Source organism: Alternaria arbusti (assembly GCF_024043155.1).
Source record: "Alternaria arbusti strain BMP 1465 chromosome Unknown scaffold_3, whole genome shotgun sequence".
Classification (NCBI taxonomy): Eukaryota; Fungi; Ascomycota; class Dothideomycetes; order Pleosporales; family Pleosporaceae; genus Alternaria; species Alternaria arbusti.
The window spans coordinates 2109981-2137033 of NW_026249943.1; the positions used below are offsets into that span (position 1 = coordinate 2109981).

The following is a 27053-nucleotide window of genomic DNA, read 5'->3' on the forward strand; positions in this document are numbered from 1 at the left end:
TCCAAGACAGACGAGTCCCAGTCCACGACCATCTCCTCACCCAAAGCCAGCCAGTCAAGAACCATTAGCAACAGAGAGTGCTGTAAGCGCCAAAACACCTGTTGATCTCCACGGACTTCTCATCCAAGTCAACTCTGTGCCAGTATCACCCTCCAACCCAATGGCGCCCCCGCCGGCCATCGCGGCCCCGCCAAGAGCACATATCCCCAGTCCACAGGCTACGACAACGCCAATGTCAAATACAACGAGTCGGCCATACTTTGAACCACCGCCTCAGCAAACTGCGTCCCCACAACTTGGACGGCAAGAAAGCTTTTACCGTGTACAAGAACGTCATGGCCATGATCAAATCGACGACCAGCAACGCACCGCCAGCCCAGATCCTGCTCGCGCGATTTCACCAGCTTTCTCCGAGGCTCAGACTCTGGTCCGAGCAAATAGCTCTGCTACAAGATGCATGTCACCGCAAGAAGAGATTCCGATGCGGTCAATGTTCCCAGTCTATGATCCCACAGTCCCTCTTGGACGTCAACCATATCAGCCAACCCAAGCGTCGCCCACACAGATACCTCGAACCCAGATCAGTCGTTCACCCTACTCTTCCGAGTCGTATATTCCTCACAACAACGTTCGCTCAAGCGGCTCGACAGCTCCTCCACCACCAAAGCCCTTCTTCACGCCATCCAACCTTCTTGACAATCTCTGGCTAGCCACTAATGGACAAGAACAGCCCAGTGTGCAGATGTATACCCTGCGAATGCATCGCGCAACAGCCTCAAACCCGACGGTCACCTTTGGTACAACGCCATCGTTACCGTTCTACTCTGTAGCACAGTCAAACCTTGCAGGTAACCACGAAGTACCCAGCATCATGAACGAGCTGCTCATTCAACGACATCACCCCACCCAGCCGCGAGTCTTACCTATTGCTCATCTCGATCTTATCGCGCCTCCGTCACTAGACAATGGAGCGTTTAGCCCACAACAGCAAGAGGATACCACCCTTCTTACTAGCATATACCCAAAGCTGGCCGCTCTTCAGGCGCTTGATGCTGCTGCTAACTCTCCTGCTGCATCGCGTATTGCGCTTTCAGACCCGGGTGCCCAGTCGCCCGCCGCACAGCGTCTGGCCGAAGATGTTCTAGCTGGTACTGCGCAACGTGAGTGCTGCGCTCTTGCCTGGACGAGGGACAACCCTCAACAACAAGCAAATCCTTGGGCGCAACATATGCCATCGGAGGGTTCATATCAGCTCCATCATCCAACATTGGGCACCTTCCCCATCTCCCTGGAAGGTGACTGTTCTGTCATCAATGCTCCTTCGACGAGACCCATCACGGCGTTTTACGGGCATAACATGCCCATGACACCACAAAGTACCGGACGCAAGCCAGCCTGCATCACTGTGCTAAACCCATACGTTCTCTCTCCAACGACCCCCCGGACAAACGCGTTCTCTCCGCTACCACCACCTCCGCGATTCGATGGCACCAGACCAGTATCTATGACACCTTCTGAGATGTCTGTTGGCCAACTTCCTACGACCACCGACGCTACTGCCGATGATGCCATGCTCGCACGTCTTGACTTCGCAAACGACGCTCTCATTCTCCACCTTGGTGCCCTGACACGTTTTGGCAATCCCTTCTTGGTTGATGTTCTTACATCAACGCTTCTGGCAGTCGCAGTAGCGGAAGCTACACGCGGCCGCAAAACACGCAATCGAAGCCAAGAAAACTTCGAGCCACCACCACCAAGCTTCACCCTGAACCACCAGAAGGAAGACACAGCAAAAGCCTTCAAAGACTCTTTTGTCGAGGGCTTCCAGGGCATCGGTGGGAAGTCGCGCCCGCCACTCTCGGGTAAAGGACTGAAGAAGTTTGCTTCTAGCCTGAAGAGTACAACAACTCGTAGCGATAGTGCGATGGGAAGTTTCGACAAGGACATTGAGTTGGGCGAGTGGTACGGACAAGACAAGCATACGAAATCGAAAGCCACAAAATCGGAGAAGAAGGCGAAGAAAGCGAATGCTGATGACGAAAGCAAACTATCGCTCGTCGCACGTACAGTCATAACTGTGTTGACGTTTGCGTTCAAGGCCGTGGTGTTCATACTGAAGATAGCGTTCAAGATTGTTGCGGGTGTAGTCGTCATGATCACGCGGAATTTCAGCAAATTATAGGGCGTCGGCAGAAGGGCGGGCTGTTTCTTACGACTGATGGGTTTTGGATCTTTTTCTTACTGCATGATACCATTCTTACTACATTCGCTGGATACCATTTAGACCGCGCTGCAACGCGTGGCGCATAATACCTTAATTTCACGATTACCACGCAATCTCATTTACTTGAGCTGGTCATTGAAAATCAAATTTGAAATGGTGATTAGTTGACTATGGGTTTAATGGTGGTTCTGACATGCGGACCAAAGCCTGGTTGGACGAACTTAAGAAGAAGAAACCAAGTCCAACACCAGCATATCATCTACCGACACAGTTACGCGGCACCGACCATCATGTACTCCTCGCTCTCCGTCTCGTCCATGAGATCGTCCAGGATGTTGTCAGCATTCCGGTGTATATAGCTCATGGGACCTTCGCCACCCTTCAAGTGCAATACGCTTCCGGGCAACAGGTCCCTGGCCTTATGAGCCATGGCGACGGGACAGTTCTGGTCGTCCTGACCATGCCACAAGGTAAGCGGTACTCCATTGTCTCCAACGTATAGATGTCCAAGCTCAAAGCCCCAGTCGCTGCCGCTCAATTTGGCTTCCCAGCTTGCGCCTTCGCTTCCCTGGTGGAACGATTCTCTGGTCATGGCTACATAGATGGGCCAATTGGTGGTATCGTGGATAGCTTCTTGGTCGGCGGGGTGACGGCTCCGGATCTCCTTGGCAATGATGTCCTCGAGGACTTTCGGGTCGTCATCGCGACTTGGCTTACCGATGGTGCTCTCGAACAGCGTGGTGGTCAGCCCGTTGACCCACGGCGCTGCCCAGAGGACGATGCGCGAAGGTAGCAACATGCCAGCTGTGCCGAACTTGATTGGATAGAGACCGCTGACGATGCTGGCTCCTAGTAGACGGTCCCTTGACACCTCCTTGACACAAGCCAGTGCATAGGGCGCGCCTCCCGATACGCCCAGTACGTAGAAGTTGTGGATCTTAAGGTGGTCTACCAGGGCGAGCACGTCGGTAGGCCAATCGAGCATGCGACGATTGATCTGGAAGGTCGACTGGCCGCTGCCAGGACGGTCGGGCGCGATGATGCGGACGCTGTGTAGGGCGCAGGCCGAGTGCCATAGCTTGCCTTCGTAGCGCGAGGATTGGCAGCCATGCATGAAGACTATCGTCTTCTGTGGCATCGGGCTGCCGTAGATGGCGTAGGAGAGGGTCCGGCCATCTTTGAGCTTCATGCGCTCATTCTCCTGCTGCATCGTATGCGTTGGGATTCGTGTTTGGTCGCGAGGGTTGCTGAGTTGGTCGTTGCAACTTCTACGGGGGATGGAGGGGCGCGCAAGGCCACATTGCCTTCGCCGCCTGGGGTAAGCGCGACCGGCAGCGCATGGTGAAGGTTGTTTGCCTTGAGGGATATACCACCAGATCGACGATACGGGTGAGTTGTGCAGAGCGGGGGATACCACGGGGTGAGCTTTGTTTAGGCCTCGCTAAGCTGCACTACGGCTGTGACGGGCAAGGCCTCCGAACATCTCGCCTACTAGTCCTGACTTCACATGCGTCCCCAAACATATTACACCAACATCGTTTAGATCAGCGACTCTAACTACTGCGTGGACGTGTAATCCCATCAAGGATGGTGCCCAGGTCACCTGCACCCTCGCAGCCGGATAGCCGCGCCTTTGCTTACATCCCCACTCACGCCACGCAGACGAGAACGAGTCAAGAAAGAAGCATTACAAGGCCACCAATAACTCCATCCGACAATCCAAATACCCATTGCATCCAAATTTCCTGAAGCGCCAATGCTGCTACTACTTCCTCTTCATATAGAGCGGGCGAAGCAGAGCCTTGACAAAGCCGTCCTCCTTAGCCTGATCCAAAGGGAAGATGCGGCTCTTGAGCGTATATGCACGGAAGAGCTTGTAGTTCTTGAATACAATGACATCGTAGCGCTGGGGATTGTCTAGATGGTCCAGGATGTTGAAGATGTTGACATAGACGCGTGAAAGAGCCTACGAGGATACGTCAGCAGAACTATGCGACTGTGGAGAAAAAGCGTAACCTTTTTGCACTGTGTTATAGAAGGCGGTACAGGTTCGATCTTGACATCACGACACAGCTTCTGCCAGTTTTCCAGTTTCGACTTGTCGGGGCCGTAGTGTCGAGACACCTCGAACTCAACAACCTCCGCGCGACGACGCTTCGCCTCACTCTTGGACCAACCTTGGTGGATCGAAAGCTTGCTGAGTTTCGCTATGAGATCGTCCTCAGGGTCTGGGACAAATCCATTAAACTTTTCTTGCGAGAAATAGTCACGAACTTCATCAGAGGTACCGTCGTCGCTTGGAGGAGGAGTGCTACGGTCGCTCGAGGAAGGAGAAGCAGTTGTCCCAGCTTCAGGTACAATGGAGACGCCTCCCTCTGTTCAATGTGAGCATATCGCTATTGCTTGTTTATGTACGCTACTCACTAGCGCGACTTCCGCGAACCATCGTGCAGGGTCAGTATTGCGCGGAACTGCGGCAGTCGCCAATAGTGCCCAGGTGGTTTCCGGAGTATCGCGCGACACTAACCAAGAGCGACGTTGGGACTGTTGTGCACACGAAGAAAAGAAAGGACTAGAAAGTGTAAACACAATGTTTACGTGTCGCCAAGCGGGTGCTGAGTCATACGGATAAGCAACTATCTTTTAGTTCCATTATTCGTCGCACGCATCTGGTGTTGCAACCCCTGATATTGCTTCTGTTTGCAAGTGCAATTACGGCCCACGCGGATTACTCCGGCCTCCATCACAACTTCCTTAACAACGCCTTGATGAAGCCATCTTCCTTCGCCTTCCTCAAAGGAAACACCCTTTTCGGACATGTGTACGCTCGGAACTTGGAGTAGTTTTGGAATCGGATCACTTCCACGCCGATGTTACGATGGTCAATAAGGTTCATCAGATTGACCAGGACGTTTCGGCTGCCAAGCACCTCCCCACGGTTAGCAGCAGACTTTGCATCGCTTACAACTCTCCTTACCTGTCTACACTGTGTTATACTGTCTGGTGGATCGCTGATGTGCACCTCACGACATAGCCTCTGCCAGATCTCTAGCTTTGTTGTATTCGTTCCATATGCATAGCCGAATTCCTCCTCCTGACATTCAGCCCAACGCCTCTGCTTCAGTCTGTTGCCCCAGCTGCGTTGTGCTGCTAGACGCTCGAAATTGCTCCTGATTCCGACCGTTGGATCGTGTACGAAATTTTCGAACTGCTGGAACCATGCGCCGCCCTGGGTTGGGGTGTCGGTATGAGCATCATCGTCCGCGTCAGCATGGTTTGACGCCACTAAGACCACTTGAAAATTGGTCCACTGCTTTCTTCGGAGTTTATCACCCCAGTTGCGCTTTGAGGCGAGACGATCGAAGTTACTCCAGGTGCTGGCGCTTGTGTCATATACGAAGGGTGCAAACTTCTGGAACCATATGGCAGTCTGACCATTATTCTGGGCATTCGAGGCGTTCGCGGTCGCAGCAGAGGCTGCAGATTCTAAAGACATCGATTAGAGTGTGTCTCGTAGGATGTCACGGTAGCATACTCACTAGCGTGGCCTTTATGACGATGGGACATGATGGAGAGTCTCGTACGGACAATGAGGTTCTAGTGCGGTGGCAATGAACCTAGACTCCTTAAATCGATAATCTGGTGCATATGGGAAGCTGCAGCAAACCGAGATAAGCAGACAATCGGACCATTGAGGACGTGGAAGACCCGAGATGCCTGGCGCCACGTCGGCAACGAGCTGGAACATACTAATAGCATTCTCTACAGGTATAGATGCATGTAATTCAATGCTACAGTCAGTGGCTCCAAGCTATCGTCAATGAGCGGACAATGACCACATCGGCTGGCTGCTGGACGGGAAGTCACTGTGCCGCATACACGCATATGAGTACAGCAGGGTGAACACGATCAATCCATTACTATTGGTACTCGCAGACGATCGTCTTGTTCTTTAGCCTTGTGATTGAAGGCTATCTCTGCCATTCGCTTGTCAATCTGCGAGGATGCAAAAGAGGTAGCTGGCCAGCCTTCGAATAGCTCAATTACGACAAGCTCGGTGCAAGAGCTGAAACATAACTCGAGCTGACTGTAAAGCCAAACGTGAGCTGCAACAGCCAGGACAGATGTAGTGTCTCCGTCTATCCACTTTGCTGAGGGAAAAGCTTCTTCAGGAAGACCGGCAAGAACGTGTCCACCTTCGCTTCCTCGATGGGATACATACGATCGTCGTAAGTGTAGTCTCGAAACTCCACGAAGCTTTCAAAGGGCGTGACGACCGCGCCATTGCGTTGAGAGTCGAGGAGATCATAGATGTTAACCAAGACGTTCTCTAAAGCCTGTTCGAAAGTGAGCTCATATCCTGCATGTGATGGAAGGTGCGCATACCTCCATGCAGCCAGGGATACTATCTGGGATTGGATTAATGCCGCAAATGCGACAGAAGTCCTGCCAACGAGCTAGATCACCCAGATCGCTGCCTATGTGGGCTTCCCAATCGGCATCGAAGATCTCAACCCTGGCCCTGCGACGCTCTTCACGACTCCAGCGCATGTGTCTGCACAATCTCGAGAACTCATTGTTGAAGCTCGTTGAAGAATTGGGGATGAAACCGTTGAACTGATACCAGATGTCGCTCGCACGAACGCCGCCACTGTCCCTTGGAGTGGACGTAGCATTTGACACCGAAGTACCAGCAGCATCCTCGGGAACAACATTGGTAGCTGGGTCGGAGGAAGTTGACAGAGAACCTGGGATCTGTCAGTTTTGTTGTCAAGTCAAACACTGTCTACTCACCGAAAGCGCGCCAGATGTAGACCTCGCCGAAGCACTCATGCCAGTGGTCATTCCACGTCTCTTCTCCGCCGACCCAACCCATCATCTTGGCTAGAAGACAGAATTGGCGCTTGGTAGAATCGTGGATATCGAGTATGAAGATGCTGTCCTGCGCCCAGTTGCGAAATAGCGACTTCTGGGCATTTGAAGCGATTACTTTCGAAGCCATGGTGAGTTGCTGTCGTAGTCACTTGCGTTGACGGCTGCGGGGTGTGTCGTGACTTAGAGGAAGTCAAAGAGGTGGACCAAAAAGAAGGGCAAGATATCTATCAAAAGCGTACTAACAGAGTGCGTGAGCGGTGAAGATTGAGCGACACCTCAAGATCGGTGAACGGTGAAGGCACGCGATTGGCATGATAGAAATGCGAGAAGCTTCTACACACACCGTTTTGTCACTGCAGAACGAGATGAAGTTTCAAAATTAATCAGATTGATTGGACAAGAACGGTAACCACGTGCCGAGTTTATGACGTTTGGTCGTCACTCCAACGAGAGGCTGCATACCATCGCGAGCACCATCTTGTTCCCAGAATCAGATGTACCATGAAATGCCTAGATGTGAGAAGCCACACGCATGTCTGATTACCCTTGCAAATCCAGATAGATCAATGCAACTACAACTTGGACAGCAAAGCGGCCATGCAGCCTTCACCAGCCTTAGCACATTGCCTCGGAAAGGTGCCCTTCTTGCGGACGCTTTGGCGAAGCTCGCGGATAGTCTTGTATGTGATGACCTTGATCTCCGGGTTGCGCATGTGGTCGATGACGCTATAAAGGTTGACTTTGAGAGGCCGAAGCGCCTATTTATTGTCAGCGGCGTACTTTTGCGTGGGCTCATAGATGATGTGCTTACGTTCTTCGCCTGGGTAACAGTCAAAGGGATCTGCTTGACGCCCATCTCTTGACATAGGAACTGGTAATATTCAAGCTTGTCAACGTCGTCCGCACCCCAGTAGAACTCAACCTCGCTAGTGAGCAGCTCGACTAGGTGCTGGCGTTTGATACGTCCCACCCAACCTTTGGTGCGAGCCAGACGTTCGAACTCTGACTGAAAGGACGCATCTGGGCGGTGCACGAAGTTGGTGTATTCACTCCACGCTGGGTTTTCGTCCAGCTCTAGCGATGAAGCCTCTGACTCAGCATCGCTGTGTTCTGAAGCCGTGTCCGGGATCTCAACGCCCCCAGAAATTTCCTCCAGGGACTTGACCGTATCAAGAGACAGTACGCTGTTTTGTAAGTCGGTGCTATCCGAGACTTCTGGGTTCGGTGGAGGTTGTGGGCTGGTGGAAAGACCTTCGGCTTCGTGTGACTGGTCGCTGTTGATCGACCTCACACTTTCGAAAGAATTCGCCGACGTACGTGAGATGACCGAGAAAGACGACGTATCGGAACCAATAGAGAGACTTCGCATGCGGTCTGTGAGATCGATCCCACCAGTTTGAGCAGTCACTTTCTTGACTGCAGTGCTATCGGTTGTTGTTGACTTGTCTGATGCCATGCATTAGTAATGGTTTGCTGGACACCGCCTTTCCAACTTCCTCGCATCATCAAGGAAGCATCATCAAACATGCATTATGCGGAGCGAGCTGAACTTACGACGAACTCCCCATGTATATGTCTCATCGAAACACGCTTCCCAGTGATGACACCATTCGGTATCTCCGCCGGTCCATCCCTTTGCCTTTGCCAGGCGCGCGAACTCGGCCTTGGGTGAATTGTTGTCATCAACGACATGATTGGTGTCCTTGGCCCATTCTTTTAGAAGCAGTTTCTGGGCTTCGGTGGTCATTTTGACAGAAGCAGAAGATAGCGCGCTGATACAGCTACCGTCCGCTCCTATCGCAATGGTCTTGAAGTGTCCACGGGTTGTTGGCGGAATGGTGGGGTTGGGCTTAAAAGTGAGTAAGAGACAACAGCGGGAAGGGGTGCGAAGCACTCGTCAAGTAGTTGGGGGAGGCAGCTGTGTGGGTAATGGAGGGGCTGCAGCGGACTCTCCCAGGGTTTCGCATACGCGCTCACACGTGGTTGCGAACCTTGAGATCCGCTTTCGGTTAGCGTTTGATGCCGGATTTCGGCCCATTTGCGCCAAGCAGGGCGTTTGCAAGGCACACTCATCACTACATTCCAGTGAATGCTTTGACAGATCGCACAATACTAAAGACGCATTGATATGGTAATTGCTCCTGCTGTAACATCATTGGTTACTAAGATGCCGAGCCCATCCAAGATGTCCGCCAGTGCTTACATGCCGAGATACATCCGAGCCACATCGCCTACATGCGTGTTCTGCCGCGCAATGCAGCGAACTTCCCAAGACGCGACTTCGAGCCTCAAATTGACTTCTTCATCGCCCGCTTATCATTTCGTATGCGCTCCTTCTCGTCCACTGTCGCGTTCTCCCCATCTCATTTTAGACGCTCGTCTGAAAGGTGGCATCAGATACCTCTTGAGCCTTGCGTCGATTTGTAGCTGCTCGAGTCCGTCCGCGACTGTCGACAAGCGCAGCAGACTTCTCGGTGACAACTCTGGTAGCTGGAAGCTCGTAGGAATCGTTGCTGTCATTTGCGCTGCCGTCCGCACTGTCGTACACGGAACCCTCTAATTCTTCATCTGCTGTATCTTCCGCTTCCGCTTCCTCATCATCATCTTTCCCTTCAACCTCGATTTCTTTCTTGACCTCGCCAACCTTTTCCAACTCCTCGTAGGCTTCAAAGTCTGAATCGACACAATTCTTAGCTAGAGCCTTCATTGCTGCCTCTTTGCGAGCGCGGTCGAGTGTGATCTTGAGTGGTTTAATGGGAAAGCCCTTCGGTTGGCGCAGCTGGAGATCATTTTTACGGAGGCGAGCCTTGGGAGCACCGAGGTCCCAATCCGTCTTTAGGAGGATGGGCATTACGAGAGTGCTATTGATATTCTTAGCTTGGTCTGTCTGGTATCTTGTGAATACACGCTTACCCATTCGGCGCGGGTCCATCGGAGGGTACGGCAGGGTCTGAGAGCGCTGCGCCTGAGTCGATACGAGGCTCTTCATACGCCTTCTTTGGTGCTACTTTGACACGAGCCATGTTGAAAGATGCCGAGATGTTTAGGTAAAGTGGGAAGCTGATGTGCTGACGTGCGTTGCTGGGTATTGTCGCAACAGTGGAGTAGGAGCACAGAAGGAAACGAAAGGTAGAGCAGCCTAGCGAGCGGATACACAATTAATTTCACGTCACGCTAGCTGAGCTAAGACGTCCTAGATTGAGCGTTGTAGTCAAAGTGAAAGTGAACGTGGAAGTTGGCGCAGTCGTTTGGTACCAAAGCCATATTGAGCAGACTCGGGATAAGGAAACGAGGGTGACGCACGGTGCGACAATGCGGAGAATTTACCCAAGTAATGGGAACGGGAAGTGCATATGCTCAGTCTTTAAAATACTTGTTGAGTCCGTGGTGAGTTGGGAACGTGGCGCCCGTTACATGCACGACGCGGTGGTCGGGGAAAGCACCCTCAAGCTGGGCTCTCAGGCAAGAACATAATTTCCACATCTTGCTGCGCAGACTGCGCTACTTTTCATGACATGAACGTATCCCCTATCGTCCTGGATGTGTCCGGTCGATCGCTGAAGTCGGGTTGAAGGGAAAACCGGTGGCCACATCCTCTGGTAGCGTTGACGAGTGATATAGCCGAGAAGAACCTAAGAATATCATCTGATCTATGTTAGCTCAACGATCCTGAGTAGAAATGTATAGTTCACCATGGGTGCTCTGCACAATGACTAGTGACACTCCACATGGCTCTCGACCCCATGTGAAGCTCATCGGCCTTGCTGTTCCTCATGGGGCAAGGCAGTACCTCCATCTGCAAAACGTCATCGGACGTGTGATTTCGATAAGAGCAAGAGGATATGAATGGACTTTACTCGAGAATGCAGTTGCGCAGATGTGCAGCGCAAGCGCGTTGAGGCGCAACGCGTGAGACACACGGATCATTTCCTCATTCGACATGGCTCCACTCGGCGCGGCGAATGAAGCAGCCATCACGCCGGCAATGGAGAATACACGATACAGTGCGTGATGTGCAACGAGATCCACGTTCTTAACGTAATTACCATAATTGTTCAGCAGTACCTAGTTTGAAGCTGATGGCTCCATGTACTCTAGACTGAGGGGCCATAACAAGACCATGCGTAACCACCAGGACCAGATATCGATGTATTAGCTCTGCATATACTAATACCTCCCACCCTCCAAACGTTATCCATACCTAGCTCTCTACCCTTACCCCTCGCCAGGTTTTCAGGTACGGATCACGGTACGGATACTGCTTCCACTCACGTTGCGCGAGTGTGAAGGCGTTCTGAGCGAACTTGTGGCCTGGTCTTGCTGCCTCGTAGCTGCGAGGCTACGCGTGCGAGCTGGGATCAAATACGTGGAAGCGATGTCTGGGACTGGTGATGTCATCGGTTTCGATGCCATAGTTCCGCCGATACCTGTTCGAGATGTTGGCCAAGCTGTGCTGAACGGCGCATTGCGGGTGATGGAACAGCTCATTGGCATAGTGGCAGCGAATGGGGTTTTCAGAGCTGACTTGCGTGGTGGACCCACAGATGGGACGACAGGCATGCTTGACGATGAAGCAGTGCTGTGTCGTCGTTCAGATTGAAGCGAGGGCTGCGTAGCATCGTTGTGTGAAGAGGCTGTTTGAGGATCTGGCGAGAAAAGAGCTGGCGAAGTTCGCTCGGCGAATACATTCGCTGACAATATTTGCGCAATGTGCGCGCTGGATGTCGAGCGTCTGCGATTCACTGGTGCCTTCAAGTAGCATCCTTCTATACCTTCCACTCGTTCCGCAATCGGTCCATGGTCTCCGTGGGAGGTCTGATACGCCCCAAGTGATGGTTCACTCATACTACGTTTGTGTATAACGCGCTGATGTGGTACAGCTGAGTTGGGTGATGGGAAGCTTGTGATAAGTTCGCTGCACTGGGTGAGTTAGACGCTGGGCTCTTAACACCGTCAGCGCGCACATACCGTAGCTGTCCGCGGTAAGACCAAGTTTGAAGAGGCCCCCGCACTCATGAGATCAGCTCCGGTTGCGTAGTCATCCTTATGCGCCACCTCATATAATGTTGCTGGTATGTCGAGCTCGCGTGAGTTTCTTGGTGCCATGAAGACGCGGTCCCGATCGCGCGAGGGAGCTAATGGGGAGATAGCAACCGGGGATCCTCCCAGGGCAGTCACAATATGACCTTCGTCTATAGCAGGCGAGACAACACTGGCGCCATCGAGCTCTGGTGTGGTCGGCGGGAAATACGAGGGGACAGGTGTAGCTGTTGGCCTGAGAGAACATGCTTCAGATTCCAGATCGCTCGTCCGGCCGTAAGCTTCCATTTGCGCAGTGATTTTCTTCAGCTTTCGAATGTCGCTCTTGTAACCTTTGATGTCGAGCTTGAAGAGAATAATTTCCCTAACGTAGAAGTCGATCTCCTGTCGCAAGCTCTCTATCTGCACATCCGGAGTATCGGCAAGAGCCTTTCCCTTCTGTTTAGATTGCTCCCTCCTCAAGCGCTCGTGGAGCCTATCCATCCACCTATCGATGTCTTCCCGTCTCGCAATGGAGGCAAGCTCCGGCCAGCTGTCTTCCCCTTCCCCAGCCATGTGAAGCTTCATTGCCGCATGCCGTCTGATTTCCGCTTGCAACAAGAGTTTATGATGCTCAATTACGGATTCGCGATTCAAGATTGCGGCTCGAAGTCTTTCCATATGCGTGTCTGGGTGGTGTGTGCCTGAACGACCGGCAGTTTTCTTGTGCTCTTGTTCTAGCTCGCTGTGTGCCCGTCGTAGCTGTTCTCGCTCTTTCTCCAGTTTCGCAATGCGACGATCTTTCTCCCTGACCTGGTCTTGCAGACGCTCAATGTGCGCAACAAAAGAAGCTAGCGTCGCGTTCTCTTGCGAGTCAAGCTCTGAACTGATAGGCGAAGCGCTCGAGAAGACCGTACTCATACTCATACGTCCATCGGAAGCTGGGTCGCTCGTACTAGGTGGTCCTTTTGAGATGAGGTCGAAGGGTGATTTCCCGTTTATCAGATTCGAAAGTTGCTCTTCCGCGTCCAGTCGTTCAGTGTTGGCGATCTCGAGGCGGCTCTCGAGATGATCAATGGTGTTTTGCAGAGCCTGCGTGGATTTGGCAAGCTTGTCAGCGTGCGTTGCCTTGTCCTCGAATTCAGCACATCTCATCTCGGTCAGTCCTAGTGTTGAACGAAGCTCTCTCTCGCTTTTCTTCGATTCGTTCAACTTCGCCATCAATGATTCGATCTGCTGTTGGAGAGCAACATTGTTTTGTCTGTACTGATTGAGCTCTGGAAGCAGGTTCCGAGTTGTCATTTCTGGTCGACGTGTGGCGCTGAGCTTCCGCTTCAAGCTCTCCTGGCAGTCCAAATTAGCAGTCGGTTTCAGAAGGAGAGCGGGTGTATCATTACCATCTCTGGGCTGCTTTCTGATCGCCGGTGTGAACGCTGTTTGCTTTCAGATTCGACCGGACAGACAAAGTCGGGGTCTTCAGCAATCGGCGGGGTTTCGCGAATCGACGTGTGTGGCAGCTCAGCGCTATCCGAGACAAGCGAAGTATTGTTCCTCGACACTAGACACGTTTAGCATGCTGAACTGATAGCTGGTGTCACGGATGCACAGCTCGAAAAGCCCTACTGATCGATCTAACCCGTTGAGAGAGATCGTCTTCACAAAGCAGTGAAGTATAGTGGTGGACTGAGCAGGAATACTTGGAAGGGTACTCACCCTGGTGCAGGCCGTGCTTGCTGTTCTGCTCCTGAAGCAACCGAATGTGATCTTTCAAAGATGCAACCTCCGCAGAGTGTGCGTCCACGAGGCTTGCAACTTGTGCTTCGTGCGACGATCTCAAGGCGGCGAACTGAGATTGTAGGACGGAGTTTGTCTGGTTCTGTGTGGCAATGATCGCTTTTAGCTCGTCGATCTGGCTGCTGCGCGTCGATGAATTGGTCGCAGTAGACGCCTGGGTATAGTTAGTATTTGGATGCAATACATGCTGGGCAGCTGAAACGGCCCGAATTGGCCATTACGAGGCAGAGAAAGAGGCATGGCGATGAGACTAGAGTGGTGACGGTTTGTGCAAGTGCCGCCCGCGCAACATGAAAATGTGAAACCTGACACCACCACTATTCGCCTGCCAGGCCTCGGATCCATGGATACAACAATACATTGCCAGCGAGCAGCCAGATGCCATGGCCTAACGGCAGAGAAGTACATCTAACTCAGGCACACATCGTCGCATCAGAGTTGGAGATGGTACACAAAGAACTTCTGAAACTGTTTCGTTATGCAGTCTTCTTGTTTGTCCAGTAAACACGCCTCTATCAAGAAACAAACAGCACTCACTTCATTTTGACTGCTGCGTCGGCGCTTTTCGGTATCCCGATCACGTACTTTCTTCTCTTGGACCTGCCGCATCTGACTAGAACCACGCCTGTCGCTTCTGTTTGTCGAAACCTTTCCGTCCATGGCAGAGAGCGCAGTAATCAGGTCCGGTCTCGAACGTCTCCGCATTCCGGTTTTGTTCAAACACTTGTCATCCAATGCCGCTGGTAGGCCGGCTTGGGCCATAACACGTGAATCAAGTGCATCGCTGGTAGGAACATTTCTCATGATGCTATACCGCGAGCTTAGTTCTGGAACGCTTCTCGTATGATTCAATGGTGACGGGACCAAATCCAATGCATTCAAGCATGTACCCCCGTGGCTCAAGCGCTTGTCAGGTGGGTGACTCTCCCTTCGAAAGAGCTGGATTGTGGGTTGGACGGACACTGGAGTCGTACAGGATGGAAACCCTTGATTCTCTAAGAGAAGAGAACCAGGGAGCTCAGCGGGTAGCTCTGCAATCGATGGTACCGAGGCGGACCGTGGGCGACTGGGCAGAGGCTTTTCTATGGAGGCAGATCTCGAGCATGCAATCGTACTGGGCACCGGAGAGCGCAACATGTCGCTAGACGCAGTCTGGAGGGTCGTGACAGTCTTGAACACGGCTGTATCGTACTGGGGTGTGATAGGACTGGATACATGTTGTCTGTCGTCCGATGGAAAGATGACGAGGTTAGTTGAACGTCGTTTTTCAACTTTCAGCGTAGTCTGGAAGAGATGATTAGCGAATGGTAAGGCACCACAAGACAGCTGCAGACACCGACTTCCAGACGGTCGCTGACATTGGTGTACGGGTCGTCTCGTTGTGCATAAGATGCCGTTGTCTTTGGCAGCGCACTGACATGGTTCTGTGCCTGTTATCGTACCTTTGCTTCAACGTCGGTGTTGGACTCGGGCTCAATCGACTCAATCGATAGCAACCCCCCAGTGCGATAGTAGGGCTCCGAACTAGACTGGCGTTTTGACCAGGAAAGGATTCGCTTGGACGGCATTGCGCGATCGTTGCGCACGCCGCACTCAGTGGCAGCAATACAGCGGAGGCATGAAGATAGGATGGAAACTACAGGCGCTCGGGCTACGATATGGTGCGAAGAGAGAGAGATAGGCGGAAAGGCAATCGCCAGAGAGTTTGCGGGCACTGGGACGATGGTTTGGCTACGTTTGCAAGGCGCCCATCTTGGCCGCCTTCATAACGCCCGCTGTCATGTTTCGGGGCCGCAAACCACGCCGTACCTGTCTGGATCCGGCTGAAGACGCTGCTGCAGGGGCCAAATGGGCCGACTGGGTGGGAGAGAAACACAAGCTCCTTGCATATCGTATACATAGGCGCCTTGGAGTGGATAGTGGCGCCGCCGTGTACATGCAGCGAATAGACGAGATGAAGATGAGGCGCGGTAGCGCGACGCCGTGACGAAGTTGCAGGAAGCTTGGGCCTCTGGGGAAGTCGCGACCGACAGCTTCAATCGCTAACCGGCTATTGCGTACTAGTCACATTCCTTTCTGCTTCTTTGCGCAGCCCACTACTAATTACGGTGTAATGGTCTAGCCGGCTACCACCGCAGTGCAGGCGACTTGGCACCGCCCCCAGGAAGCCCGTTGACGTTGGCTGTATCCACCAGCCACTAGAGAAAAAGTTGGGATCGTCATTGCGCCCCCAATCTCGACACCGCGACTGCGCCCCAGTGCTCAGCAATCGGGCCCGATATGGCGAGAGACCTGTCGCCCTACAGCGCGCGACGGCTGCTTACGCAACAGCTAGTCCAAGGCCAGACTGCCTCGCCCTCGGCAGTCGCAAGCAGGAACGGAAGCCCGAGCAGGTTGTCGAGACATGGATCCGAACGCGTTGGGAAGGAGCCTTCGATAGCATCTGGTCGCCGCTCAAGAAGTCGATCGAGAGAGAGGAAGCCCGAGGACGTACCGAACGCCCGTGAGCCAAAGGCCACGATAGTCGAGCCAAGCGCTGTCCGCAGGCGGGAACGGTCGCCGGAACCATACAGGAAGCCACGAGGCTCCTCCAGAGAGAAGACGCGCGATGGATCAAGAGAGCGGAGGAAGGACCGATCCAGAGACAGGCGACGAGACCGGTCACGCGACAAGAGGCGAGAAAGATCGGGCGACGGAAAGAGAGATCGCTCGAGGGACAGAAGGCGCGATCGCTCCCACGAGAAGGACGGAGACAGGAACAGAAAGCGCGATCGCTCTACGGACAGACACAGCCGGCGAGATCGCTCGCGGTCCAGAGAGCGACGCCGCCGCGACAAGTCCAAAGAGGGCAGACGTTCACGCTCGCCCATACCGTACCGTTCTCGCAAGCCGCGCACCCGCTCGCCCTCTGCATCCACATCTCCACCGCCCAAACGTCACCGGCGCACACGCTCTCCATCGCCCTCGCGCTCACCGCCGCCCCACAAGCGGGCCAAACAACCGCTACCTTCACAAGAAGTCTCCTTCCGGGGGCTTGACGACTCGGCCCAACCACCCTCCAAGTATGGCGGCGCACCGCCTGACAAGGAGAAGCCCAACTTCAAGCCTACTGGCGCGCTAGCCAAAGCTGCCAACCGCGTAGAAGGCACCAAGATCTCCCTCAAGTACCACGAGCCGCCCGAGGCACGCAAACCGCCCGCTTCACAACCCTGGCGCATCTTCGTGTTCAAGGGCGACGATGTGCTAGAGACCATCGAACTCTGGAACAAGAGCTGTTGGCTACTGGGACGATCTCGGGAAGTCGCCGATTACGTTCTCGACCACCCTAGCTCAAGTGGACAGCACGCAGTCATCCAGTTTCGGTACATACAAAAGACGGTTGAAGACGAATTCGGTGTCAAGAGCCACAAGGGAAAGGTCAAGCCCTACATCATTGACCTGGAAAGCAGTAATGGCACAGAGCTCAACGGAGAGGATCTCGAGGCGAGTCGCTACTTTGAGCTGAGGGACAAGGACATACTCAAATTTGGAGGCAGTGAGAGGGAGTACGTCGTCATGCTGCCACCAGCAGAGTCTAAGTAGGAAGGAATGAACATAGCAGAAGACACAGACGACCATTGCGCAGTTGCAATAACAATTGCGGGTGTCACATACAAATCTCTCGCTGTCATAGAAGCTGAGTCCAGATGTACATAACAGAGAAAAAAAAACATGTCAAATCATACGTGGATGAAATTCACCAAGGGGGTGAGGTGCGTCGCTATGTATCGAAGATGAAGCTAACATTGCCATTGTGACTCGAATATGCTCCAAACATCATCAGTGGCCTTGGACAGAATGTATCTGAGGCATGTTGACGTTGTGGTACGCGATCCCCTTGATAAGTTTCGTGTTAAATCAAGGTGCGCGCCGAGTAGGTGAATATGATGACCGTACTAAAGCTTCCTCGGGCTAGCTATCGTGCTCCGAACTCAGCATCTCGGATCGCATTCTATTCTCCGTCGCACTTGTCTTGATGATGCAATGATGGGCGTCCGGACGTGGAGAGCGGCGCGTAATCAGGTACAGGGTCCAGTGTACGACAAGGATGCCGCCTCCCGACTTGGCAGGAACCGCCGTCATCAGCCTCCCCACAGTTCGTAATGCGCAGACATCGTCTTGCGCGTCCGTCTTCTTCCCTTCTTTGTACCCCTTTTTACTTAATTCTTGTAATACACCATGGCGCTTTTGCGACGCTATGGGCTATACACCGTCCTCGCCGTGGGCTTCCTGTACATGCTTTGGTCCCTCAGCTTTCCATACGAGCAGCCTGGCGACGCGCCTGTAAACGCCGACAAAGGCCCGGGGAGCCAGCAAAGCCAACAACCAAAGAAAGAGCAAAAGTACAAGTCTTTCGATTGGACGAAGGTCCCCTTCAAAAACCGCATCGAATCCCTCGTTCCACTACCAGCCGGCGAACCGAAAGCCTTACCGCCCATACAATTCAACTTTGGACAAGAAGATGCTACGGCCAAGAACATACGCGAGACGAGGAAGGAAGAGGTTAAGAAACAATTCCTGAAATGCTGGAAGAGTTACAGAAGCCACGCATGGATGCACGACGAAGTCCGACCTATAAGCGGAGAGGCAGCGGATCACTTTGGAGGCTGGGCGGCCACCCTCATCGACGCGCTCGACACACTATACATAATGGGATTTGAAGAGGAGTTCTCGTCCGCCATTAAGGATATCGAACAGATCGACTTTGGGTACACCGATTTGGACCACATCAATGTGTTCGAGACGAACATACGGCATTTGGGTGGTCTTCTGGCAGCTTTCGAGCTCAGCGGGGACCAGAGGTTGTTGAACAAGGCGAAGGAGGCGGGCGAGATGCTATACCATGCATTCGATACACCCAACCACCTACCAATCACGCGATGGCAGTTCCGTGCAGCGGGCGAGGGCAAACCACAGGTAGCGGACGAGCAGGTCCTCCTTGCGGAGATCGGAAGTCTGACCATGGAGTTCACACGCCTCTCGCAATTGACCGGGGACCCGAAATGGTACGACGCGGTCAACAGGGTAACCAGACTTCTCGAAGAACAGCAGGACAAGACCAAGCTACCGGGCATGTGGCCTCTCATTGTCAACGCTCGAACTGCGGACTTCACTGCTGACAGTGGGTTCACCCTGGGGAGTATGGCTGATTCAACGTACGAGTATATTGGCAAGCAATATGCGCTGCTCGGTGGTCAAGACGCCATCTATCGCAAGATGTACGAGAGAGCGATGGACACGGCATCCAAATATGCCCTGTTCAGGCCATCAACCCCAGAGAACTCCGACATGCTCATGTCAGGATTTGTCCGTGCCGAAGGTGCGACGACGGCGTTGGACCCAGAGATGCAACACTTGGCATGCTACACAGGTGGCATGTTTGCCCTCGGCGGAAAGCTATTCCAGAACGACGAACATGTCACGATCGGTCGGAAGTTGGCAGACACTTGTGTTTGGGCCTACAAGGCATCGCCCGCAGGTATCATGCCCGAAGTATCGCATCTCCTCATGTGCGACAACACGACAACCTGCGTATGGGACGAGAAAGCATGGCTCGATGGTATACTATCCCGGACATCTAATGCTGCGGACGAAAAGGATCCGTTGAAGAACATTGCAAACCTCCGCCTCCCCAGCGGCTTCATCAGTGTCGATGATAGAAGGTACATTCTCAGGCCGGAGGCTATCGAGAGTGTCTTCATCATGCACCGCATCACAGGGGAGCAGCAATGGCAAGCTGCTGCATGGGATATGTGGACGGCTATACAGCGCTCCACAGACACTGACATCGGTAACTCTGCATTGATAGACGTATCCGCCGACTCTCCACCGAGGGCGGACAGCATGGAGGTAAGTCGACTCTTAGTTTCTTGTCAGAAGACATCGAGCGTGTACTAACACGCCTACAGAGCTTCTGGATGGCGGAAACGCTAAAGTACTTTTACCTGACGTTCAGCGAGCCAAACGTCATCAGCCTGGACGACTGGGTCTTCAACACCGAAGCCCATCCCTTCCGCATCCCGAAACCAAAGGCAGCGTAACACGCATAACGGCCACATTGTTCATACACACGGTCACATACAGCTTTTCTGGCGTGACTTGGGGAAAATATACCCGTAATTTATACAATGATATTCGTAATTTCATAACGACAACAGAGCTCTTGCTCGTCTTTCCTTTCCTTCCTATTCATACACCATCTCCTCATAGACAGAGATGCATATCTAGTGTGTACCGTAGTTTGGTCCACCAATGCCCTTCTCACCGGGCTTGTTCGCGCTGGGGTCGACGCCAACGTTTGAGTTTCCGCTGTCTGAAGCTACGGGTGCTTCGCCGGGCGCGTGGCCTTCCTTCGCTGCGGGTGCGTTTGATGCACCGAGACCCTTGCCTGTCATATTTGTTAGAGTGACATCCCAGCAAAGATTTAGAGAAGAAATGAGAAGCGTACTCTCAGCCTCCTGCTTGTTGAACTTGTCTGAAGCAGCATTGCTCTGGCCGGGTGTCTTGGAGTGAGGCATGTTGGTGATTTGGTGTGTGGTTGAGAGTAATGTAGAATTTGTGTTATTCGCAATGAGTTGGAGTGAAGTGCAGTGTAGATGAAGTTGCAATGGTAGAAGACACACGACTTTTTTTTGTTTTTGTCGCTCCCATCAGCCTAGTCGTGGCTGTGATGTCACTTTATTCATGATATCATCAGTATTGTGTTAGGATGCGAAAGGGTCCACTTTAGCGCTAGATGCAGGTACGCGATCGCGATGCGCTACTTATCATCGATATGGTGCCGGCGCCAGCATCGAGCTACCTCAGGTGCGGTGTGGAGAAGCATGGGACAAGTTGTATGTATCAAGTTTTCGATAATCAATGCTCGTCGCTGGTTCACACGCTACCAAAACCCTTCCATAGCCAAAGACCTTCCATAAATACAAAGTCTCATGCAAACCTTGAGAAACGTCCGAAAGCAAACGCTAAACGCCAATCCATGCACATCAAGACGAAATCTGTACCCCCTTCCTCTTCACTCTCAGTAGGTCAACATCTTCTGTCCGCCTTTGCCATCATGGCCTTCACCAGGCTTTGCAAAACTACACCACCGGTCCTTGATAGACACGACCTCATACGTACCCTCCTCCTGGACTGGAATGCTCATACTCATCTCATGACTGATTTCCGTCTTGATCTCCAGCACTTTACTCTTCCGTCCCTTGTTTGCATTGGTGCTTCGCGTGTAGGTAAACTCAAAAGGCGGTGTACCCCAGAACTGGAACTCTAGATCCGTACCGCCACCCTCGTGAATGTCAATCTCGTGGACTTGACCTCCAGAGAGACGTACAGAGGGGATTGGATGAATGGTCTTGGTAAGATCGAGCGCTGCAAGGCACTCAGAAGCAGAGTCGCGTAGACCGGTGATAGTGAACGATCCTGGAAGCTCGGCGAGACGGCGGAAAGTAGTGCCCGGGTTGGAGGCCTTGCGCTCTTGCTTCTCGAAGGTGTAGTATACTGTGAAGGGACTTTGGCCGCTAAGAGCGAAGGACAGGCGCTCACCGACACAGAAGTCCTGTCGGTCTTCCAGGGGTGTGGCGGTAGGCGCATCATGAACGCTGATTTGCACACGGGGACCACCTGGCGGAGGCTTGAGGGTACATCCACGCGAGTCGCGGACCTTACGGATGGATATTGACGAATGACCGAGGTGCATCTTCCGGTGCTCAATCTTGAGATCATACTTGTTTGTGGCAATGTTCTTGTGGACACTGATTTCCGGCTTAGGTGTACCTTGATGTTTGATCTCCACTTCCAGGTAGAATGGTGCAACACCCTCCAGCGTGATGGGGATGACTTCTTCGCCCTCTGACTCTCGTGAACAGTAGCTGTATGTCTTTCCAGGTTTATCAAAGCGAGCACCAGGACGTGAGTGAACCTGTTGCTGAATCGTGATAGGCGAGAAGTGCTTCTTCGAATGGTCGTACCTGGCGTCTGCGAGTTTCAGGAAAGTGTACTCGTAAGTACCAGCCTTGGAGGTTTCGGATCGAATCGATGCAAGACCGCCAACGGTGTGCAAGTCCTTTTCGCTGACAGAGGCTGTCTTTCCCTTCTTGTCCTTGTATTCTTGTCGGTAAGAAATGTCGAAAGGAGCATTTCCTACGATGTGATTAGTCTTGGCAATGCGTGGGGTACTCGGGATAACTTACCGGTTAAAGACACATCGAACGAATCCTCGTCACCCTCGCAGACGGCGTCCTTGATGTATTTGCTGCCTTCCAGCACCGCGCTACTCTCAGGAACACTGAGCGAGGGACGTGCGACCCAGGATACGTCGAATTGGTCGGCCTTTTCATCGATCAAGCCGGGACAAACAGAGTCCTTAACGGAGATCAACTGATATGTTCCATCTGTCTTGACGTCAAGCCACGAGTTGGGGTTTTGGAAGCTGTCCTTCTTAATCTCCTTGGTCTTCAAGTTTTCGTACTCTAGGAACCAAGGGCCGTTGCCAGTAAAGCGGAGAGGAAGTCCGACTTGTCGACTTTCCAAAGCCAAGACTGATTGTTTGCCTTCAATGTGCCCGAAGTACGCCTTGGGTCGTTCGTGACGAACATTGACTCTAGCTACGGGTTTGAGAACCTCTTTGCATTTGGATTTGTCGGTAACACTCGTCAGAGCTACGACGTACTCGCCACCGCTGCTGAGCTTGTCTGTTCGTATCACGTAGTGCGCAGTCTCGGTCTCGATGGCGCGCTTCGTACGCTTGCCGTTGTGGACAATTTCGTATTCGAGCTTCCAAGGTGCCTCACCAGCAAAGCCAACGTCAAACTCAACCACATCGTCGATACAAGCTTGCTTAGGTCTACTGCTTTCAATGAAGTATGCTTGTGCGGATGGCTTGACGTCCTGTTGGAGTTTGATGTTGCTAAGGGGCCTCTCTTTGTAAACCGAGTCGCTGATGGTTTTGAATGTGTATTCGTAATGACCCGCATCTGACGGTGTGAGGTCGATCGTACTGCGGAGGCTGGCAATCTGAAGTGGCGGCTGCCTGACTTCCCGGCCGTTGTCTTTCTTCTCGGAGTAGGTGACCACGAAAGGTGGACTTCCAACGAAATCAAGGCCAACGCGGAGACCGATGGGGTTGCCCGCGCATTTGTCTATGATGTCCTCGCTGTCTAGCGTGAGATCCGGCTCGGGCGGGTTGTGCAGTAGGCACGAAGTAGGTTCAAAAACCTCACCCTCGCAGAAGTCGGTCGACACAGATTTGATGGTGTAAAGACCGGCGACCTTGATAGTAGGCTGCTCACCCTTTCGCATGACCTGCTTTTGCAGCACAGCATCTGGACTGTGGTAGCCATCCGAAACGATATTCTCTTGAGGTGTGAAGAGATACTCAACGGTATGCGCAGAGTCAATAGCGTTTTTACCCGTAGACTGGTACTGGACGGGCAGACGAGCGGCTTCACCCTTGGGCACCCGAAGCGGGTTCTGTGGGCTGCAGCCTCTGAGGAAAGCTGTAGGGCGCTCGTGGACCTCGAATAGTTGACGAATGCCTGCGACCTTGGGCCGTGGGCGCTCGTCATCGTCGACGTTCAGGTAGCTTACAAAGTTACCCAGTCCATCCTGCACCTCCTCAATTTCGTACTCCCATGAGCCACTAGTCGTGAGAGATTCGTTCAGAGGTACGAGAACCTTGTGCGGGCGTGCCCAGGAAATGTCTTCGCGTCCGCTCTTGACCAGTGCTTGTGATGTGTGTTTCGACAAGGGCGAGATGGCGTCGTCTGGCTGCAGATTCTGGAATTGAGACCCGCCGCGGGGCTTTCCGTTCACCGTGAGGCGGTACTTGACGTTTAGAGGCGGTGTTCCCTCGACCTCGAGTTCAACGTTGGATAGATCGCTACGGCAGCGATTGTTGCCAGTAGGCTTCACTCGAGCTTGCGGGCAGGTGGCCACGACGACGTTGGTAGATCGCGGTCGGACTAGAAGTTTCGACTGATCCGTGACCTTCTTGAGCAGGTATACACCTGGCTTCTTGATCGTGTAGGCCAGAGTCAATGGGTCGTCAGGGTCGGATGACTTCTGCGTCTTCCTAGCCTTCTTCAACATAGACTTGAGCTCTCCCTTCTTAACGATGATGGTCTCGTTGACGTTCGTATCGATGTCGATGCGCAGGATCTCCATCTCGTGGGGTTCGGTCTGGTTGATCATAATCGGGATTTCGAGTTGGGTGACGGACGAGTTCAGACAGAACGATTGCCTATCTGGGTTCAGGACTGCAGAACCCTCAGGCAAGATGTTGACAATCTGCTTTCCGAGAATAAGGGAGGCGTTATGTAGGATAGCACCAGGCTTGACGCTCCGCTCGCTGATGGCCAATTCGCTATCCCACAAGAAGCCCACCAGCCCCATAAGCCATGCCTGTACCGGTATGCCAATCCTGAACATGAGCATGACGTCGACGCCCGCATGCAGCACAAACAGCAGGAAGGCGGCGCCGTTGCCCCATTCCAGCCAAGGAATTTCCAGTAGCGGTATGCCGAACATGAACAGTACGTCGAAGAAGCACCATTTCAGGCACAGCACTAACGATTCGTCCTCCTCGACAGCCAGCGTGTAGAAGTCGTATGTTCGGTATGCCCATAGGGCGACGTATAGGGCGAAAACATAGAAGCGTTGTTGGGCGGGATCGAGGATGTCGGCGGGTATTAGGGGCCCTGAGCTTGACTGCGCGGGGGCTTTGGGCAGGTCTGGTAAGGGTGATTTGATGTTGGGTCGCGGTGTTGTGCCATTCGGGCTCTGGAGGCTGGGGGAGCGGTTCGTGTTCTGTGGTGTTGATGGGAAGCCGCCCACGCCTCGGCGAACCTGGGGTGTGCCGTTCATCGCACCCAGAAGTTAAGCGTCGGCTATATCGTGATCATGGATTGGAAGATGCGACGAAGATGCGTGTTCGATCGGGGGGCGATCGGGCGTGTTGCGCTGGGCGGACTGTCGGTGGACGTGAAACTCAAACAAACATTTACCTAGAGTCTACGCGACGAGCGCGACAAGGATGCGGGCTGAGATGGATCCGGCCAATCAGAACTGGATGACGCCGAGCTCGTCACGTGCTAGCGCCCCGACCTCTACTACCCCGACCAGCACGCGGTTACTTCCTTTCACGTTCACTTTATACCATTATCAGCTCGCTTTCTATTGTCTTGTCGAACCCCACAATAGAAAAGATAACCGCGCTTCATTCACAGATCGCCTTCCACCATGCTTGTCTGCTTGCCTTTCCTCCAACCTCCAAACGTCCACATACACACTTGAACTCCTTCAACTCAAAACTACGACTCACCCTAAGCCTCTCTCAACCCAAATCAGCTAGTATGAAGGGTCAGACTGTCCACGATGTCCGAGCTGGCTCGGATGTAAAAGCCGGAATCCAAGAGCAAACCCAACAACAAGCCATACCCAGCAAAGACCTGGCAAACCAAGTCGCCGATACAGTCTCTGCAATCGCAGTAAAAAGCAATGGCGCCTCTACAGCTCAGTCTGTCAACGACACTATATCTCCAAGCACAGGATCGAAAACGGCCTCACCCAACACCAAGAAGCGAGGTCCTCCTGAACCCACTACAGCGTCGGAGTCCATCAGTAAAAAGGCAAAAGACTCGCCAGGCCCACCGTCGCCTCAGAACGGCGCCTCTACCGATCCGGTTTTCCCTAGTCCACCAGACATGCCTGCAACCAAATTCGACAAAGAGACCTGGCAAGGATTCTGCGAAATCGAAAGTGAACCCGCCTGTTTCTCCGTCATCCTCCGCGAGATGGGCGTCCGCGACGTGACGGTACGCGAAGTATTCAGTATGGATACAGACTTCCTTCTCGACAACTTCCCGCAGCCTGTCTACGGTTTCATTCTGCTTTTCCACTACCGCGAATTTGGCAACGACGGTCAGGCAGCCGAGTGTCCTCAGGACGTCTGGTTCGCCAACCAATTGCCCGCCCAGAACAGTTGTGCGACACTAGCCATGATCAATATCATGATGAACCAGAGCAACGCATCTGATGTGCATATCGGCGAGCATTTGACCCAGTTCAAAGATTTCACGCAAGACTTGTCGCCATACCAGCGCGGTGAGGCTTTTGCGAGTTTCGATTTTGTGAAGAAGATTCACAATTCGTTTGCCAAGAAGATGGACATTCTCGAGGGCGACAAACATCTCAGCTACAAAGTCAAACGTGCCCAGCGCATCAAGGCACAGCTGTTGACTGAGAAGACCAAGCCTACCAAGAAGGGATCCAAGTCGCGACGCGCTGCTTCGACCGACACCGTCGCCAGTCACGATAGTGCAGAGAGCGTCGAGGATAACGCGCATCACTACATCGCTTTCGTACCGGTTGGAAACGAAGTGTGGAAGTTGGACGGTCTGGACAGGCAGCCGACGTGCGTTGGCTCCTTCGATCCGCAGCGCGGCGAGACGTGGCTCGAGTCAGTATCCACCACTATTTCCACGCTCATGGCTGCTGGTGACGACGACTACGGCGTTGTTGCTTTGACGCAGTCCCCGTTGCTCTCACTGCGCAAGAGTGCTAGTCTGACGATCAATACACTCTCGCATGTCGACACACGCCTCGATGACATCTCAGCTTCTACGTCTCAGGACTGGAGAGATCTTGTTGACCCCAATGAACAGCCGCCAAGTCCTCGTATGTTAGGCCCCGAAGAGCTTCTTGCGGTCAACCCTATCTCCACTACTGTTAAAGCGGCCATCGACAGCGAAGACATGACCCAGCTCCTGGCTCGCCGTAGCGATTTGCTTTCGCAAGCCAATCAACTGGCTGCGAACATCATGATGGAGATACAGAACGAGGCAGAAGAGGATTCGAAGGCTGCACAGCGGCGATACGACTCTGGTCCGGTCATCAAGAAGTGGCTCGAGATGCTAGCCGAAAATGGCTTCCTGGAGGAGAACTTGGATCGCTTCATGCCAGGCAAGGGAAGAAAGTAAGGATGTAAGATTGCGATGATTGCTTTGTGATTCTATAGCAATCATCTTGGGAATGTTTCATAACTTTCGCTCGATCTTAGGTCGGAGACCAACAGGCCCGGAATGAGTGGGGATATAACAGCGTTTGA

General features: G+C 53.0%; 13 protein-coding genes across 13 annotated transcripts; 4 read left to right on the top strand and 9 right to left on the bottom strand.

Annotated features, from left to right (window-relative positions):
- Positions 1-232: 232 nt before the first annotated feature.
- J4E86_003381 (uncharacterized protein) lies at positions 233-2182 on the top strand (the record flags this gene model as incomplete). The annotated part of the gene is made up of 1 exon (XM_051443936.1): positions 233-2182. One exon carries the CDS (start codon positions 233-235, stop codon positions 2180-2182), a length of 1950 nt encoding a protein of 649 aa, XP_051305431.1.
- Positions 2183-2495: 313 nt separating this feature from the next.
- On the bottom strand, positions 2496-3434 carry J4E86_003382 (uncharacterized protein; the record flags this gene model as incomplete). The annotated part of the gene is made up of 1 exon (XM_051443937.1): positions 2496-3434. One exon carries the CDS (start codon positions 3432-3434, stop codon positions 2496-2498), a length of 939 nt encoding a protein of 312 aa, XP_051305432.1.
- Positions 3435-3989: 555 nt separating this feature from the next.
- On the bottom strand, positions 3990-4670 carry J4E86_003383 (uncharacterized protein; the record flags this gene model as incomplete). Its single annotated transcript, XM_051443938.1, has 3 exons — positions 3990-4190; positions 4271-4599; positions 4649-4670. The coding sequence occupies 3 exons, from the start codon at positions 4668-4670 to the stop codon at positions 3990-3992; spliced, it is 552 nt and encodes a 183-aa protein (XP_051305433.1).
- Positions 4671-4967: 297 nt separating this feature from the next.
- J4E86_003384 (uncharacterized protein) lies at positions 4968-5791 on the bottom strand (the record flags this gene model as incomplete). Its single annotated transcript, XM_051443939.1, has 2 exons — positions 4968-5701; positions 5764-5791. The coding sequence occupies 2 exons, from the start codon at positions 5789-5791 to the stop codon at positions 4968-4970; spliced, it is 762 nt and encodes a 253-aa protein (XP_051305434.1).
- A 572-nt stretch (positions 5792-6363) lies between these two features.
- J4E86_003385 (uncharacterized protein) lies at positions 6364-7226 on the bottom strand (the record flags this gene model as incomplete). Its single annotated transcript, XM_051443940.1, has 3 exons — positions 6364-6561; positions 6611-6972; positions 7019-7226. 3 exons carry the CDS (start codon positions 7224-7226, stop codon positions 6364-6366), a joined length of 768 nt encoding a protein of 255 aa, XP_051305435.1.
- A 445-nt stretch (positions 7227-7671) lies between these two features.
- On the bottom strand, positions 7672-8846 carry J4E86_003386 (uncharacterized protein; the record flags this gene model as incomplete). The annotated part of the gene is made up of 3 exons (XM_051443941.1): positions 7672-7857; positions 7911-8545; positions 8654-8846. 3 exons carry the CDS (start codon positions 8844-8846, stop codon positions 7672-7674), a joined length of 1014 nt encoding a protein of 337 aa, XP_051305436.1.
- A 621-nt stretch (positions 8847-9467) lies between these two features.
- J4E86_003387 (uncharacterized protein) lies at positions 9468-10122 on the bottom strand (the record flags this gene model as incomplete). The annotated part of the gene is made up of 2 exons (XM_051443942.1): positions 9468-9960; positions 10013-10122. 2 exons carry the CDS (start codon positions 10120-10122, stop codon positions 9468-9470), a joined length of 603 nt encoding a protein of 200 aa, XP_051305437.1.
- A 1930-nt stretch (positions 10123-12052) lies between these two features.
- On the bottom strand, positions 12053-14572 carry J4E86_003388 (uncharacterized protein; the record flags this gene model as incomplete). Its single annotated transcript, XM_051443943.1, has 4 exons — positions 12053-13462; positions 13573-13676; positions 13832-14066; positions 14498-14572. The coding sequence occupies 4 exons, from the start codon at positions 14570-14572 to the stop codon at positions 12053-12055; spliced, it is 1824 nt and encodes a 607-aa protein (XP_051305438.1).
- Positions 14573-16192: 1620 nt separating this feature from the next.
- On the top strand, positions 16193-17494 carry J4E86_003389 (uncharacterized protein; the record flags this gene model as incomplete). The annotated part of the gene is made up of 1 exon (XM_051443944.1): positions 16193-17494. The coding sequence occupies one exon, from the start codon at positions 16193-16195 to the stop codon at positions 17492-17494; it is 1302 nt and encodes a 433-aa protein (XP_051305439.1).
- Positions 17495-18130: 636 nt separating this feature from the next.
- Positions 18131-19992, top strand: J4E86_003390 (uncharacterized protein; the record flags this gene model as incomplete). The annotated part of the gene is made up of 2 exons (XM_051443945.1): positions 18131-19801; positions 19861-19992. The coding sequence occupies 2 exons, from the start codon at positions 18131-18133 to the stop codon at positions 19990-19992; spliced, it is 1803 nt and encodes a 600-aa protein (XP_051305440.1).
- Positions 19993-20175: 183 nt separating this feature from the next.
- Positions 20176-20469, bottom strand: J4E86_003391 (uncharacterized protein; the record flags this gene model as incomplete). Its single annotated transcript, XM_051443946.1, has 2 exons — positions 20176-20339; positions 20400-20469. 2 exons carry the CDS (start codon positions 20467-20469, stop codon positions 20176-20178), a joined length of 234 nt encoding a protein of 77 aa, XP_051305441.1.
- Positions 20470-20972: 503 nt separating this feature from the next.
- Positions 20973-24811, bottom strand: J4E86_003392 (uncharacterized protein; the record flags this gene model as incomplete). Its single annotated transcript, XM_051443947.1, has 2 exons — positions 20973-22090; positions 22141-24811. The coding sequence occupies 2 exons, from the start codon at positions 24809-24811 to the stop codon at positions 20973-20975; spliced, it is 3789 nt and encodes a 1262-aa protein (XP_051305442.1).
- A 488-nt stretch (positions 24812-25299) lies between these two features.
- J4E86_003393 (uncharacterized protein) lies at positions 25300-26925 on the top strand (the record flags this gene model as incomplete). Its single annotated transcript, XM_051443948.1, has 1 exon — positions 25300-26925. The coding sequence occupies one exon, from the start codon at positions 25300-25302 to the stop codon at positions 26923-26925; it is 1626 nt and encodes a 541-aa protein (XP_051305443.1).
- Between the last annotated feature and the right edge of the window lie 128 nt (positions 26926-27053).